General features: G+C 44.9%; 1 protein-coding gene across 1 annotated transcript; it reads right to left on the bottom strand.

Moving 5' to 3' along the window:
- Positions 1 to 3343: 3343 nt before the first annotated feature.
- LOC129147612 (zinc finger protein 45-like) lies at positions 3344 to 13535 on the bottom strand. The gene is made up of 4 exons (XM_054710335.1): positions 13521 to 13535; positions 11286 to 11412; positions 9776 to 9871; positions 3344 to 5508 (listed from the first exon to the last, which is right to left on the bottom strand). The coding sequence occupies exons 1-4, from the start codon at positions 13533 to 13535 to the stop codon at positions 3677 to 3679; spliced, it is 2070 nt and encodes a 689-aa protein (XP_054566310.1). The 3' UTR covers positions 3344 to 3676.
- Positions 13536 to 14618: the final 1083 nt, after the last annotated feature.

Below are 14618 nucleotides of genomic sequence, written 5' to 3'. Positions count from 1 at the left end.
TGAGAAGTCAGCTGACAGTTCTATGGGTACTCCCTTATAGGTAACTAACTTGTTTTTCTCTTGCTGCTTTTAATATTCTTTTGACTTTTGCCGTTGGCACTTTAATTATGATGTGTCTTGGTGTGGTCCTCTTTGGATTCCTCTTGTTTGGGGTTCTCTGTGCTTCCTAGACTTGTAAGTCTATTTCTTTCACCAGGTGGGGGAAGTTTTCTGTCATTATTTCTTCAAATAGGTTTTCAATATCTTGTCCTCTCTCTTCTGGCACCCCCATAATTCGGATGTTGGTAGGCTTGAAGTTGTCCCAGAAGCTCTTTACACTATTTCATATTTTTGGATTCTTTTTGCTTTTCTGGTTGGGTATTTTTTTGCTTCTTCATATTTCAAATCTTTGACTTGATTCTTGGGATCCTCTAGTCTGCTGTTGGATCTCTGAATATTATTCTTTATTTCAGTCAATGTATGCTTAATTTCTAATTGGTCCTTTTTCATATCCTTGAGGGTCTCACTAAATTTCTCGGAGGTTTCTAGAAGATTCTTGAGTAACCTTATAACTGTGATTTTGAACTCTATATCCAGTAGTTTGCTTTCCTTCATTTCTTTCGTTTGTGACATGTTTCTTTGTCTCTGCATTTTGGCTGCTTCCCTGTGTTGATAAAGTGGCTTTGTGTGCTAGGTGTCCTATAGGACCCAGTAGCTCAGCCTCCCTAATTACCTGAGGTGGACACTCTTGTTGCACCCCTTTGTGGGCTGTGTGCACAGTCTTGTTGTAGTTAAGCCTTGATTGCTATTGGTATCACTGGGAGGAAGAGACCACCTGGCCAATTGGTTGTGAGAACCAGTTGTGTTTACAATGGGAGAACTGCTATGCTGGAGACACCCTTATGGGGCAGGACTTGCTTCAGTGGGGCTTTGGTGCTCAATGAGTCTGCCCCTTGAGTGTGTCACCCATGGATGTGAAGAGTTGTAATCTGGATGGTCTCTCCCTGACCACTGGGTACACTGGCTCTTGGATCTACAAGGAGGTGCAAAGTCAGCCACTGCCTGAGGCCACCCAGCAGGAGTTAAAGAGAGATCTTCAGACTCCTCCTCTCTGTTTGAGGTTTGGAAGTGCCCAGATGAGGCCCAGCTGTGAAGCAATGCAGGCTACTGTCCAGCCTTAGTCCTTCTTTTGGAAGTTTTGGTGCTCTTTGACCCAACAGCAGTTTGTTAGGTTTTAGATTGCAAAAGAACAGGCCATTCATATGCAAAAACCTCTGCTCACAGCTTGGGTGGTGTAAATTGGGTGAGGCTGGGTCTCAGGGAATCATCAGGAAGTTTCTAGAAGATTCTTGAGTAACCTTATAACTGTGATTTTGAACTCTATATCCAGTAGTTTGCCTTCCTCCATTTCTTTCGTTTGTGACATATTTGTCTCTGCACTTTGGCTGCTTCCCTGTGTTGATAAAGTGGCTTTGTGTGCTAGGTGTCCTATAGGGCCCAGTAGCTCAGCCTCCCTAATTACCTGAGGTGGACACTCTTGGAGCAAACAGCAATGGCTGCCAGTCAGCCCTGCCTCTGAGAGGTCCCCGGGTCTCTGTTTCCCAAGGCCCGATGCAGGAACAATGATTGCTGGAAGCACCTCTACAAGAAAGCCGCCTTCGTGTTCCTGTCCCGATGCCAGACAGTCTAGTTTCTCCCCGTATGAGTCTAGGTCCCCAGAGACTCGCCCGGAACTGGAGTTCAGAGCAATCGGGAGCTTGTATCTCCCTTCCAACTGAAAGAGACAACAGCTTACCCAGTTGCCAGCCCATTTCTGCACGCGCCTCCGTACCTCCACACTTCTGTCCCTCCTACGCATCTCAATGCGCTTTTCTCTTTCCTTCTAGTTGTAGAAGTTCCACTCTGCCAGCCTTCCAGTGGTTCTGGATGATATCAGTCTGTCTTTTAGTTGTAGTTTTGATGTGGTTGTGCGAGGCAGTAAATACAGGTGATTACCTATGCCGCCATCTTGGTTCCTCCCTAACCTTGAGATTTTTACTTCAAATTATAATATGCATGCAAATTTCAATTGTTAGCATACAAAAGTGCTGGTCATAACAGCTGAAAGGATTTCTGGACCTACTAATAGTTTGCAACCCTCAGTTTGATAAACATTAGTTCACATGACCTGCAGGTTGGTAAATGTACCCGTGTGTCTAATTTAAATGTCTTCCAAGCCTTGCAGAATTCCTCTTTTAAGTACAAACTTATATAAATATTTACAGATGAACTGAATAGAAATTTCAAATATGGCTGTTCTCTCTTTTATGCATTTAACAATTACTGGCCCTGGCCGGTGTTGCTCAGTGGTTTGAGCGCCAGCCTTTGAACTGAAGGGTCTTGGGTTTGATTCCTGGTCAAAGGCATGTACCTGGATTGCAGGTTCCATATGTGGGAGGCAACCAATTGACATGTCTCTCTCACATCAATCTCTCTCTCTCTCTCTCCTTCTTTTCCTAATACTCTCTCTAGAAAATCAATGGGAAAAATATACTGAACACCCACAATGAAAAAGTAGAGTAGATTTGGCAGTCAACAAAGTTGCTACCCTCTTCACACTTACATTCTAGGGCGGGGGGGGGGGACCTTTTTTCTGACAAGGGCCATTTGAACATTTATAACATCATTCATGGGCCATATAAATTATCAACTTAAAAATTAGCCTGCTATTTTTGGTCAAACAGAGCCAGACCAAATGATTTTGTGGGCCTTATCCAGCCCACAGGTCGGACGTTCCCCACCCATGCTAGGGGAGTGTCAGGGCCAGCCTGACGGTCGAACCAGGCTGAGGTAGGGAGGTGGGAATTGAGAAAAGAAAGACAGGAGAGCAGGGTCGGGAGGACTGCAGGTAGCCATCGACCGACTGCAGATAGGTCATCGACCGACTGCAGCAACTTTATTAACTGAGTAATGCCTTTTATACACAAATACTGAATGGGAGGTCAACAAAGAGGAATGTACTCTCTGTTCCTCTTAATCTCTAAGATAAAGCAGGAAGCCAAATTCTCGGTAAATATTTACAGACTTCTGATAAGCTATGAAAGGTTGCTCTTATTCTACTGATCTGCTGACAATAGGAATGTGCCATCAAAACAAGTCAGGGCCGAAGCCGGTTTGGCTCAGTGGATAGAGCGTCGGCCTGCGGACTGAAAGGTCCCGGGTTCGATTCCGGTCAGGGGCGCGTATCTTGGTTGCGGGCATATCCCCAGGAGGCAGCTGATCGATGTTTCTCTCTCATCGATGTTTCTAACTCTCTATCTCTCTCCCTTTCTCTCTGTAAAAAATAAATAAAATATATATTTAAAAAAAAAAAAAAAACAAGTCAGGGAACATTCTGAGTGGGTAGGGGACCGAGCCTTGTCAGGTCTCCAACAGAGGAGTTTCTAGCATTTCATCTTCGTGTTGTTGGTTAATTTCAGATCAGACCCATCCTTTCTATGCCTCTCTTCTGTGTAATATCTGATAACTGTCAAGGTTCTGCATGAAGTCCTTATGTCTCCACTCTCACGAGGCTTCTCTGCTGTGGTCACCCAACCACTGCGACATGTTGAGCTCTGGCTGAAGTACTGACTCTTTCAAAAGAAATTTTTGTTTTCTATAATAGGGCTGATCACTGGACTATTTTAGCACCCATTCTGAGGTATGAAAACATGTAATTTTACCGAGCTTCTTTCTTGTATGAGTTCTCCGATGAGGGAAAGTCTTTATCACCCTCATCATCAGCGTGAACTCGCTGATGAATTTTAAGACTTGTGCTCCAACTGAAGCCCTTCCCACACTCCTCACATTTGTACGGCTTTTCTCCAGTGTGGACTCTCTGATGGGCTCGAAGGTATGAGCTCCTACGAAAGAACTTGCCACACCTCTCACATTTATATGGTTTCTCTCCAGTATGGACCCTCTGATGGATATGAAGCTGTGACCCTACACTAAAGCCCTTCCCACACTCCTCACATTTGTACGGCTTTTCTCCAGAGTGGTCTCTCTGATGGGCTTGAAGGTTTGAGCTCCTAGTAAAGAACTTACCACACTTCTCACATTTATATGGTTTCTCTCCAGTATGGACCCTCTGATGGAGATGAAGCTGTGTCCCTACAATAAAGCTCTTCCCACACTCCGCACACTGATACGGTTTCTCTCCCGTGTGGACTCTCTTATTATGCACTTGAAGACTTGAGGACTGAATGAAGGCCTTCCCACACTTCTCACATTTATAGGGTTTCTCTCCTGTGTGGATTCTACAGTGAACCTTCAATTCTGAACTCCGAATGAAGACCTTCCCGCAGGTACCGCATTTGTGTGGTTTTTCTCCAGTGTGGCATCTTTGATGGTCTCGAAGATTTGCGGCCTGACTGAAGCCCTTCCCACACTCCTCACATTTATAGGGTTTTTCTCCTGTGTGGATTCTACAGTGAGCCTTCAGTTCTGCACTCCGACGGAAGCCTTTCCCACAGGCATCACACTGATGTGGTTTCTCACCAGTATGGCCTTTTTGATGGTCTAGGAGATTTGAGGCCTGACCGAAGACCTTCCCACACCTCTCACATTTGTATGGTTTCTCTCCAGTGTGGACTCTCTGATGGACTTGAAGTTGTGAGCGTGCAATGAAGCCTTTCCCACACTCCTCACATTTATAGGGTTTCTCTCCTGTGTGGATTCTACAATGAGCATTAAGGTGTGAGCTACAACGAAAACCCTTGCCACATGTATTGCATTTGTATGGTTTCTCGCCCGTGTGCATTAGCTGATGAGCCTGCAGTCGTGAATGCCAAGGGAAGTCCTTCCCACAATCTTCGCATTTGTAAGGTTTCTTTCCCATGTGAACTCTCTGATGGGCTTGAAGATATGCACTCTGACTGAAGCCCACTCCACACTCCTCACATTTATAGGGTTTCTCTGATGTGTGGGTTATCAGAGAAGTTTGACAATGTGAGCTTTGCTTAACATTTCTCCCACACTCCTCAAATTTGTGTGGATTTTCTCCTGTAAGAACTCTCTGATGATGATGAAGATGTGACCTCTGACTAAGACTCTTACATGATGTATCGCATTTATACGATTTCTTTCTACTGTGGACTCTCCGATGGGCTTGAAGACTTGAAAACCGATGGAAGGCATTTTCACATTTTTCACATTTATAGGGCTTCTCTCCCGCATCGGCCGTCTTATTAATTTGAGGACAAGAGTCCTGAATAAAACTTTTCTTGCACATCTCTCCTTTGGAGTGTTTTTCTGCACTGTGGACTCTGTGGTGAACCTGAAGATGCAAACTCTGATTAAAGCCTTTACCGAATCCCTCATATCTATAGGGCGCATCACCTTGTTTTTCCAATGGAGAGCCAGTTCCTTGAATGTTTACTGTGGAATCTTGACATCTAGTTAAACCCTTGGTAACCTGTTGCCAGATTTGTGAGTAGAAAAATTCTTCATGTGGCAGATACCTTAATCCAATTTCTTGAATAACCTCCATGTTACTTAGACTCTTGTCTCCTAAAAGAATAAAGAGAATTTTGAGATGGGCATGTGGATGCTTTTGTTCAGAAATGTCAGTTATATATAAACGTAGGCCAACAACACCCTGAGGCTTTATGGAACCAGGAGAAAGCTCCATTTTTATTATCATGTATCATGTTCTTTGATTTACATGATTCTGGGAACCAAGAGATGGTCCACCAGGCTCCCAATCACTACTCTCTAACAAGACACATTTAAGAATTGTACTAGGTTCCAAAGGTGAGCCACAAGTTAGAAATTTGGTGGCTGCAGAGCAAGAAAAATACTTCCTCGACAACTCAACCACCCCAGCAACCTACAACTTCTAATCCTCAGCAGCCAGGGGAGCAGGGTTCTGAGCAAGGCTCTATGGCTCAAGAACAGGCCTTATCTGTTCGACATGCTGCTATTACCAACCTCACTGGAGTAGGAATTTTTTTAAAAATATATTTTATTGATTTTTTACAGAGAGGAAAGGAGAGGGATAGAGAATTAGAAACATCGATGAGAGAGAAACATCAATTCAGCTGCCTCTTGCACACTCCCCACCGGGGATGTGCCCGCAACTAAGGTACATGCCCTTAACCGGAATCGAACCTGGGACCCTTCAGTCCGCAGGCCGACGCTCTATCCACTGAGCCAAACCGGTTAGGGCTGGAGTAGGAAGTTTTATGCAATCCTGGGCGGCTGCAGTTGTGGTCCCTGCAGCATCACATGGATATGGGCAGCGGTGGCAGCACAAACAGCTCAGCTACATTGTCACTGGCACATAGGCAGCCAATCAAAAAGTAAAAAGAAGGGAGGCACATCAACCACTCCAAAATTCTGGGTCTTGCATTATTCCCCCCACCCCCTCTTTTTATGAAATATAAAAGAGCTGAATCAAAAGGATTTTGAGTTTCGACTTCATTTCTGTTTTTTAAAAGGTGTCCGTATTTTACACTGCTAGCTGTACAAACTTTACACAAAAGCAGAAAGAACCCTATGATTTTTAGCTAAAAACAGAGAAATGCTTTAACAAAGCATTAGGGTTGGCTGCTTAAGTCACTGCTTTTGTAAAGTGGTTTCACTGTGCATAATACTTATGGAAGAGGCCTCAGAAATACTAGTAACATCTTTGAGAAGAATATAGTTTGATATTTATTTAGTATAAAAGGTTGATACAGAGCACAACAAATACAGTTTTTTACAAATCTGTTTTGGAAAAAAAAAATACTTCGACGATGAAGCTGCACCTTACTAAAAGCTTTCTCTTCTGCCTACTGTATGCACATCTGACCAAAATGCTCAGAATGTCTAGGGAAACCCTTCCAGACACATTAGCAGAGGATGTCCCCAGGCAATGTTGAAAACCTTTGCTTTGAATTATTTTATTGGAAGTTTACTCCAATGTTCAGAGCCTTTGAGACACTGAGCTGGTTGGAAAGACACGTTTGGGAGAAAAATCCTTACTGCATCCACGTGTCTGAAGTTCAGAGTGTAAGCAGAGAGTATCCTTCACCCCCTGCTGGGAAATATCCTTCAGGAGGACAATGGGGGTGGGGTGAGTAAAGGTTTACAGCAATAATACACATCACTCTCTCGCCCAGGCCAGTGTTGCTCAGTGATTAGAGCAGCGTCCCGTGCACAAAGGGACTCGGGTTCAATTCTGGGTGAGGGCACATACCCAGGTTGCAGGTCCCATCCCTGGTTGGGGCACATATGAGAGGCAACCAGTTGATGTTTCTCTCTCACATGGATGTTTCTCTCTTTCTCCCTCTCCCTTCCTCTCTCTCTAGAATCATCAAGGATAAAAGTGGCCATGGGGCCTATGGACCATTGGCTTCCTTGGTGTTTGTATGTATTTCCTTCCTGTGTGTCCAAAATATTTCCTTTTTCAAGTAGGAGTCAATATTTAGAGCCCCAGGAATAATGTCTGGGAAAGGAGACTCTCAAAATGATGGGTAGAGATACATTTTCCATATGGACCACACCAATGGTTTTCAAGCTGAAGGCAGGAGGTAGTGAACTTGAAATGAACTTAGTAGCTTTTTTTTTTTAATATATATTTTATTGATTTTTACAGAGAGGAAGGGAGAGGGATAGAGAGTTAGAAACATTAATGAGAGAGAAACATCGATTCAGCTGCCTCTTGCACACTCCCTACCGGGGATGTGCCCGCAACTAAGGTACATGCCCTTGACCTGAATCGAACCTGGGACCCTTCAGTCCGCAGGCCGATGCTCTATCCACCGAGCCAAACCGGTTAGGGCTGAACTTAGTAGCTTTTGACGAACATTAACAAAATAGGAAAATATCAGAGGTGCTTTGTAAGCAGTAAAGGCATCTCTGTATAAAATGGCTATTAAGAATCTTCATTCGAAAAAGCAGTTCTTAACCAAGACAGTATGATGCACTACTAAAGGCTGCAGGAAAACCACAGGGGCAAAATGATAATCAACTTGGTTATAAATGAAAAGCTAAGATTTTCTATCTATACCCAAAAGGACCTAATAAAATTAGACACTCGTCAAGGGGAAAAAACTGTTCTAGACTATGCCTTCATCACAGTTTTTAAAAAAAATCCTCATCGAGGATGTGTTTTTGTTTAATTTTTTTAGGGAGAGGGGGGAGAGAAAGAGAAAAACATTGATGTGAAAGAGAAACATTGATGAGTTGCCTCCCGTGGTTGGAACCCGCACGCTGGGTATGTGCCCTGGCCGGGAATTGAGCCTGTGACCCTTCGGCGCGTGGGACGACACTCCAACCAGGAGCCACACCGGCCAGGGCACACGTTTTTTATTACCACACTTTATGGATCTCAGAGACTAATGGGAAATGGTCTATGTAACCATCATTAACTCATTCATGTATTTGATAAATATTTATACCACACCTGCCCTCTTCCAACTTTGTTCTATATAGTGAGAATAAAGCAATAAAGAAAACAGAATTTCTCTGCTCCTAAGATTGTATTCCAATGGAATAAAGTAAGATAAATAAAAATATATTTTAACATGATAAGTGCTTAGACACCAACTAAGACAGGGTAAGGGAAGGGAGCGGAGGAAGAAGGGCTTATGCACAGAGGGGTCATGGAGGCCTCTCATATGAGGCTAACATTTGAGAAAAGCCCTATGTGAGGTAAGGGAGGAGCTGGGACAATGACAGAGGGAAACAGTGCTCCTGACAGAAAGAACAAAAAGAGGGTGACAAGGCGGGAACACGCTTGGCACAGCAAAGAGCCCAAACCGGATGGAGCAGATGACAAAGGGGAAAGTGACAGGTCACGTTTATAGAGGGATGGGGGGGAAGCGGGGGCAGAGCCATGTGGAACACTATACACCACTTTTAAGTACCTGGATTTTACTTTGAATCAGATAAGAAGCTAGTAGGGGTTTTGAGCAGAGGACCGACAAGATCTGACAAACACTCATAAAATCACTTGGAGTAGAGAATTCATTGGAAAAGAGCAAAACAGAAGAGCGAGAGTGATAGAGACTGCTGCAGTAATCCACAGACGAGGCCCTGACTCAGACCAGCACCACAGTGGGGGAGGTGACAGTGACTCAGACCAGTGTCTTACTGGTGGAGGTGACAAGAAGCAGGACGGCCCTAGCCGGTTTGGCTCAGTGGACAGAACCATTGGCCTTCGGACTGAAGTGTCCCAGATTCAATTCTGGTCCAGGGCACAGGCCCGGGTTGTGGGCTCGATCCCCAGCAGGGGGCGTGCAGGAGGCAGCCGATCAGTGATTCCCTCTCAGCATTGATGCTTGATGTTTCTAGCTCTCTCCCCCTCTCCCTTCCTCTCTGAAATCAATAAAAAAATATTTTTAAAATAGAAGCAGGGCAGAGTTTAAACCCAGGCTGTTTCCAGTTAATGTGGTGTGACTCTTAGCTTGAATGAACCTTCTAATATTAATTTGCCTCTTTGGGAGTGTGAGTGTTTTGTCACCTTTAAAAACATAACCCTGCCCTGAATACAAATGTATTCTGTCCTTAAAAAAAAAAAAAAAAAAAAAAAATGCCCTAACCGGTTTGGCTCAGTGGATAGAGCATCGGCCTGCGGACTGAAAGGTCCCAGGTTCGATTCCGGTCAAGGGCATATACCTTGGTTGCAGGAACATCCCCAGTAGGGGGTGTGCAGGAGGCAGCTGATTGATGTTTCTAACTCTATCCCTCTCCCTTCCTCTCTGTAAAAAATCAATAAAATATATTTTAAAAAAATAAAAAATTAAAAAATAAAAAAAATAGAAGCAGGACAGCTGAGTCCCAGGGCTCTCACCTGAGGAGCTGCGGCTCTGGGTCGCTGTTCTCATCAGGCAAAGCGTTTCTTCTCTCTCTAACTGGGGGATGACATCTGCAGTGAAGGACAGATGCCCTGTGAAAAGGCAAGGGACAAACATTTAAAATTAATACATTAAAGGCCAAAATGAATAAAAAATGTGACCTCACTGGATCACCTTCAGAACGTCAACATTCATGTTTTCCAAACTGTTATGGCCTGCCAGAGAAAATGCTTTTATGCAAAAACCCCAGGACATGTAGACGTTAAGTATAAATTACTGGGGGGAAATGTTTATTTTTGAATATACTAAAAACTGTAGGACTGCATACTGTAAATGGGTGAACTGTATGATACGTAGGGTATGTGTATGTAAATTACATCTCTATAAAACTGTTAAAATGTAAAAAAGAAAAGTTTATCTTCATCACACCCTCTCCACCATTTCTCACCCCATTCTCGGCACAGGCTACAGATTTTACTGCCGTGGGCAGTGACTGCCAGGGGCTCTGATATCTTCTACCCCATTTTATTTCACTAAAAAGTGCTGCTTCAGCCCTAGCCAGTTTGGCTCAGTGGATAGAGCGTCGGCCCTGGGACTGAACGATTCTGGATAAGGGCTTCAGTTGGAAGCTTGATCAGTTGCAGGCTCAATCCCCAGCCCTGGTCTGGCCGAGTGCGGGAGGCAATCAATCGATGTTTCTCTCTCTCTGTCTCTCCCCCTCACTTCTACCTCTCTCTAAAAAGCAATGGAGCCCTAGCCGGTTTGGCTCAGTGGATGAAGCATCGGCCTGCGGACTCAAGGGTCCCGGGTTCGATTCCGGTCAAGGGCATGTACCTTGGTTGCGGGCACATCCCCAGTGGGAGGTGTGCAGGAGGCAACTGATCGATGTTTCCCTCTCATCGATGTTTCTAACTCTCTATCCCTCTCCCTTCCTCTCTGTAAAAAATCAATAAAATATATTTAATAAATAAATAAATAAATAAAGAAAGAAATAGATAGCAATGGAAAAATATCCTCGGATTAACCAAACTGCTGGTTTGATTTCCTAGATGGGTGTCGTGGCCCACTAATTGGACATGATCACAGTTTGAGAAAGGCCAAAAACATGTTAACAGCCACATGGCCAATTTAGAGTTCATTTACAAAACACATTTTAGCTGGGGGAGGAACACCAGAAATAAGCCATTGCCGTGTCTCCCGCTGCTTAGAAAACTGGCACCTTAGCCGGTTTGGCTCAGTAGATAGAGCATTGGCCTGTGGACTAAAGGGTCCTGGGTTCGATTCCGGTCAAGGACACATGCCCAGGTTGTGGGCTCGATGGCCAGTGGGGGGAGTGCAGGAGGCAGCCGATCAATGATTCTCTCTCATCACTGATGTTTCTATCTCTTTCTCCCTCTCCCTTCCTCTCTGAAATCAATAAAAATATATTTTTAAAAAACTTTTAAAAAAAGAAAACTGGCAACCAGCTACAGGGCGCAAGTTCAGTCACAGAGCGCCTGTCCTCACCCACTGAGACCAGGTTCCGGAAGTTCTCCAGCATCACGTCTCGGTACAGCTTCCTCTGGACAGCGTCCAGCAGTCCCAGCTCCTCCTCGGTGAAGACCACAGCCACGTCCTTGAACGTCACCGCCTCCTACAGGACCAAACACAGGTGACCTCAATCCATAACCAGTCTCACGGGAGGGGGGCAGCATTGAAAGGAGTTCTGTGTATCTTACAGCAATTCAGTGAAGTCTGGCCCAGGGGTATGTGACTCGGAGGTACAAGAAACCTCTGGATTTGCTTATTCTCCTTCGGTAACGGAATGTTGTTTGTCTGGCTGCTGCCTTCCAGGACAAACACAAAACTCTTCACTTCTTTATCAAACTCTTTCCAAATCGCAGATGGCCTTCCAAGGATCTTCCACTTTGCTCCAGGATTTTTTCCCTGAGCACTAAAGATTTCAACAAATGCACCTCCCTGATACTATTTTTTTTTCTTTTTTTTAATGTTTATTATTCCTTTCTTTATTAACCCTTTGCACTCGCTTGCTATTTTCTCGATTCCTTTATTCTAATGCTAACCGTGTCGAGTCACACTCGACATCTGAGTGCAAAAGGTTAAGGTATTACATATGTGTCTTTACCTCTCATTGCCCCTCCCCACACACCCTTATACTCATTTATGAACATTCCTGCAGGGGGGCCAAATTTGGGGGACACGGAGTTCATGGTTTCCAGGGAGCAGGGAAGGGCTTTGTGGTTGGTTCCCGATTTAGCCAGGGTCTTCCTGGCCGTGGGTCAGCTCCACCTCGGGCCCCCACCTTGCACCCCACTGGTTGATTCTTGTACGTGCCTTGACCAGGAATCAAACCCACAACCTTGGCGTATCAGGACAATGCTCTAACCAACTGAACTGCCTGGTTGGGGCCAACAAATGTGTTAAAATCATTGGTAATCTAATCAGTAAAATACAATGTATTTTGGTTATTTGCACTTATATAATTAATAAGCGCATCATATTTTCACATAGTTACTGGTCATCCTTACTTTTTCTTTAGTACCTGCCTGTTAATGTTCTTTGCTCAGATTCTGATTGGGATTTTTTATCTTATGACTGTAAAATTTCTATTGGAGATTTTAAGCTTTGTTTCTTTATCGTATGCTTTATAAATATTTCCACCCACATTTTACTATTAGTCTTGTATAGCGTTGAGCACAGCATGATTTTTCATCCTTTACTGACGTATTTGGCCAGGTCACTCTTCATTGTAAGATTACTAGCAGAATCCTTAACTTCTGCACACGAGATACCAATAGCAGTCCTCAAGTGAAGACACCAAAATGTATCCAGGTGTTCACTGGAGGCAAAATTGCCCCTGATTAAGAATCACTGGCATACAGTTTTGTCATAATTTTTTATATGGAAACTGTGTCCGGCACTGGACTGCAGCATATCCAGGTGCAACAGAAATCAGAGAGAAGGTGGGGCCACTGAAGAGTGAGCAGGGAGAGACTGTATCATTTGAGGTGTTTTCTACCCGCCAGCATGACCAGGCACCACACACACAGGGCTAAGTCTCTGACTGGGGAATTCTTTCCCTTGTCTCTCTGTCTTTATCCAAGTAAATTTTAGGAGTCTTTTTGCATCAGTTGGATCTTTGGTTTCCTGTGTGAACTTAAACAGTTTTCTGAAATTTTATAATCCTGTTTCTTTGTAATAAAAGAACAGATGAGTCGTGGCCAGGTGGCTCAGTTGCTTAGAGTGTCATTCCACACCAAAAGGTTGAGGGTTCAATCCCTAGTTAGGGCATGTATGGAGGCAACCCGTCGATGTTCCTCTCTCCCAGCAATGTTTCTCTCTCTCTCTGGTAGAAAGTAACCTACACTAAAATAAAAAGTAGTGGTGATCTGCCGAAACCGGTTTGGCTCAGTGGATAGAGCATCGGTCTGCGGACTGAAAGGTCCCAGGTTCGATTCCGGTCAAGGGCATATACATTGGTTGCGGGCACATCCCCGGTGGGGGGTGTGCAGGAGGCAGCTGGTCGATGTTTCTCTCTCATCGATGTTTCTAGCTCTCTGTCCCTCTCCTTTCCTCTCTGTAAAAAATCAATTAAAAAAAAAAAAAAAGTAGTGATGATCTGACACATAAAAGGGCCCTGAATGCCTACTTTTCTCTTTAATCCTTCCAAGAGAAAGACACAGCCTTTTCATTGAGAAATGAGATGACAATTTAAAACCTAGACAGGCAAGCCCAACTCACCTTGAACTTGGCCATTCTGTCCTCCTTCTCGGGAAGGGCTGAGTCTTGGGAAGGCACACGGGGGAAGAAGGAAAACAACATTAGATTCTGGCCAAGGATGTCACTAACCCATATGGCTGCTTTATGTGAACCCCCCCCCCCACACACACACACCCTGTGAACACACCCCACTGAGCCTGGTGCCCTGAGGAGCAGAGGGCAGACTGCGTTCCAGACACCTTCGGCCAAGAGCCCCCGCACAGTGAACCACCCGCCCAACCACACACAGTGGCCCTAATGCAAGTTCATGCAGCCCTCAGGGGACAATTCTAATTCTGGGAGAGTGGACATTGAGGGTAGAGGACACAGGTCAGGGAAGGAATCCCTGGGGCCAAATGACACTGCTACTTAGTAGCTGTGAAATCCTGAGCAAATTATTACTATCTTCATGCCTTAATTCTCTCATCTGTAAAACGGAGGGATTTACAGTGCCTATCGCATAGGGTTGTTGTAAGAATAAAGTGGCAGGCAGGAGGCTCAGAGAACACTTTCAGGGCACCTTACTAGTAGCAGCGGAAAAGCAAGTAACATATGCCCGGCTGGCGTGGCTCAGGGGTTGAGCGTCGACCTATGAACCAGGAGGTCGTGGTTCAATTCCCAGTCAGGGCACTTGCCTGGGTTGCTAGCTCCATGCCCAGTGTGGGGTGTGCAGGAGGCAGCCGGTCGATGGTTCTCATCATTGATGTTTGCTGTTTCTATCTCTCTCTCCCTCTCCCTTCCTCTCGGAAATCAATAAAAATATATATATATATTTTAAAAACCTTAAAAAAAGAAAACTGGCAACCAGCTATAGGGCTCCAAAGCCCCACACATCAAAGGGCACAAACAGCGCAGAGGGCGCAAGTCCAGTCACAGAGCGCCTGTCCTCACCCACTGAGACCAGGTTCCGGAAGTTCTCCAGCATCACGTCTCGGTACAGCTTCCTCTGGACAGCGTCCAGCAGCCCCAGCTCCTCCTCGGTGAAGGCCACAGCCACGTCCTTGAACGTCACCGCCTCCTACAGCACCAAACACAGGTGACCTCAATCCATAACCAGTCTCACGGGAGGGGGGCAGCATT

Source organism: Eptesicus fuscus, chromosome 21 (assembly GCF_027574615.1).
Source record: "Eptesicus fuscus isolate TK198812 chromosome 21, DD_ASM_mEF_20220401, whole genome shotgun sequence".
Taxonomy (NCBI): domain Eukaryota; kingdom Metazoa; phylum Chordata; class Mammalia; order Chiroptera; family Vespertilionidae; genus Eptesicus; species Eptesicus fuscus.
Note: the sequence above shows the minus strand (reverse complement) of the source record. Positions and strands in the feature narration are given on the sequence as shown.

Bases quoted from the DNA above. Each gene is read 5' to 3' on its own strand.
- LOC129147612 (XM_054710335.1), bottom strand. The intron at 9,872-11,285 runs GTGAGGACAGGC...GCCTTTTCACAG, and splicing joins CCGGAACCTGGTCTCAGTGG to GGCATCTGTCCTTCACTGCA. The intron at 5,509-9,775 runs GTGAGAGCCCTG...TTATTCTTTTAG, and splicing joins CCAGAGCCGCAGCTCCTCAG to GAGACAAGAGTCTAAGTAAC.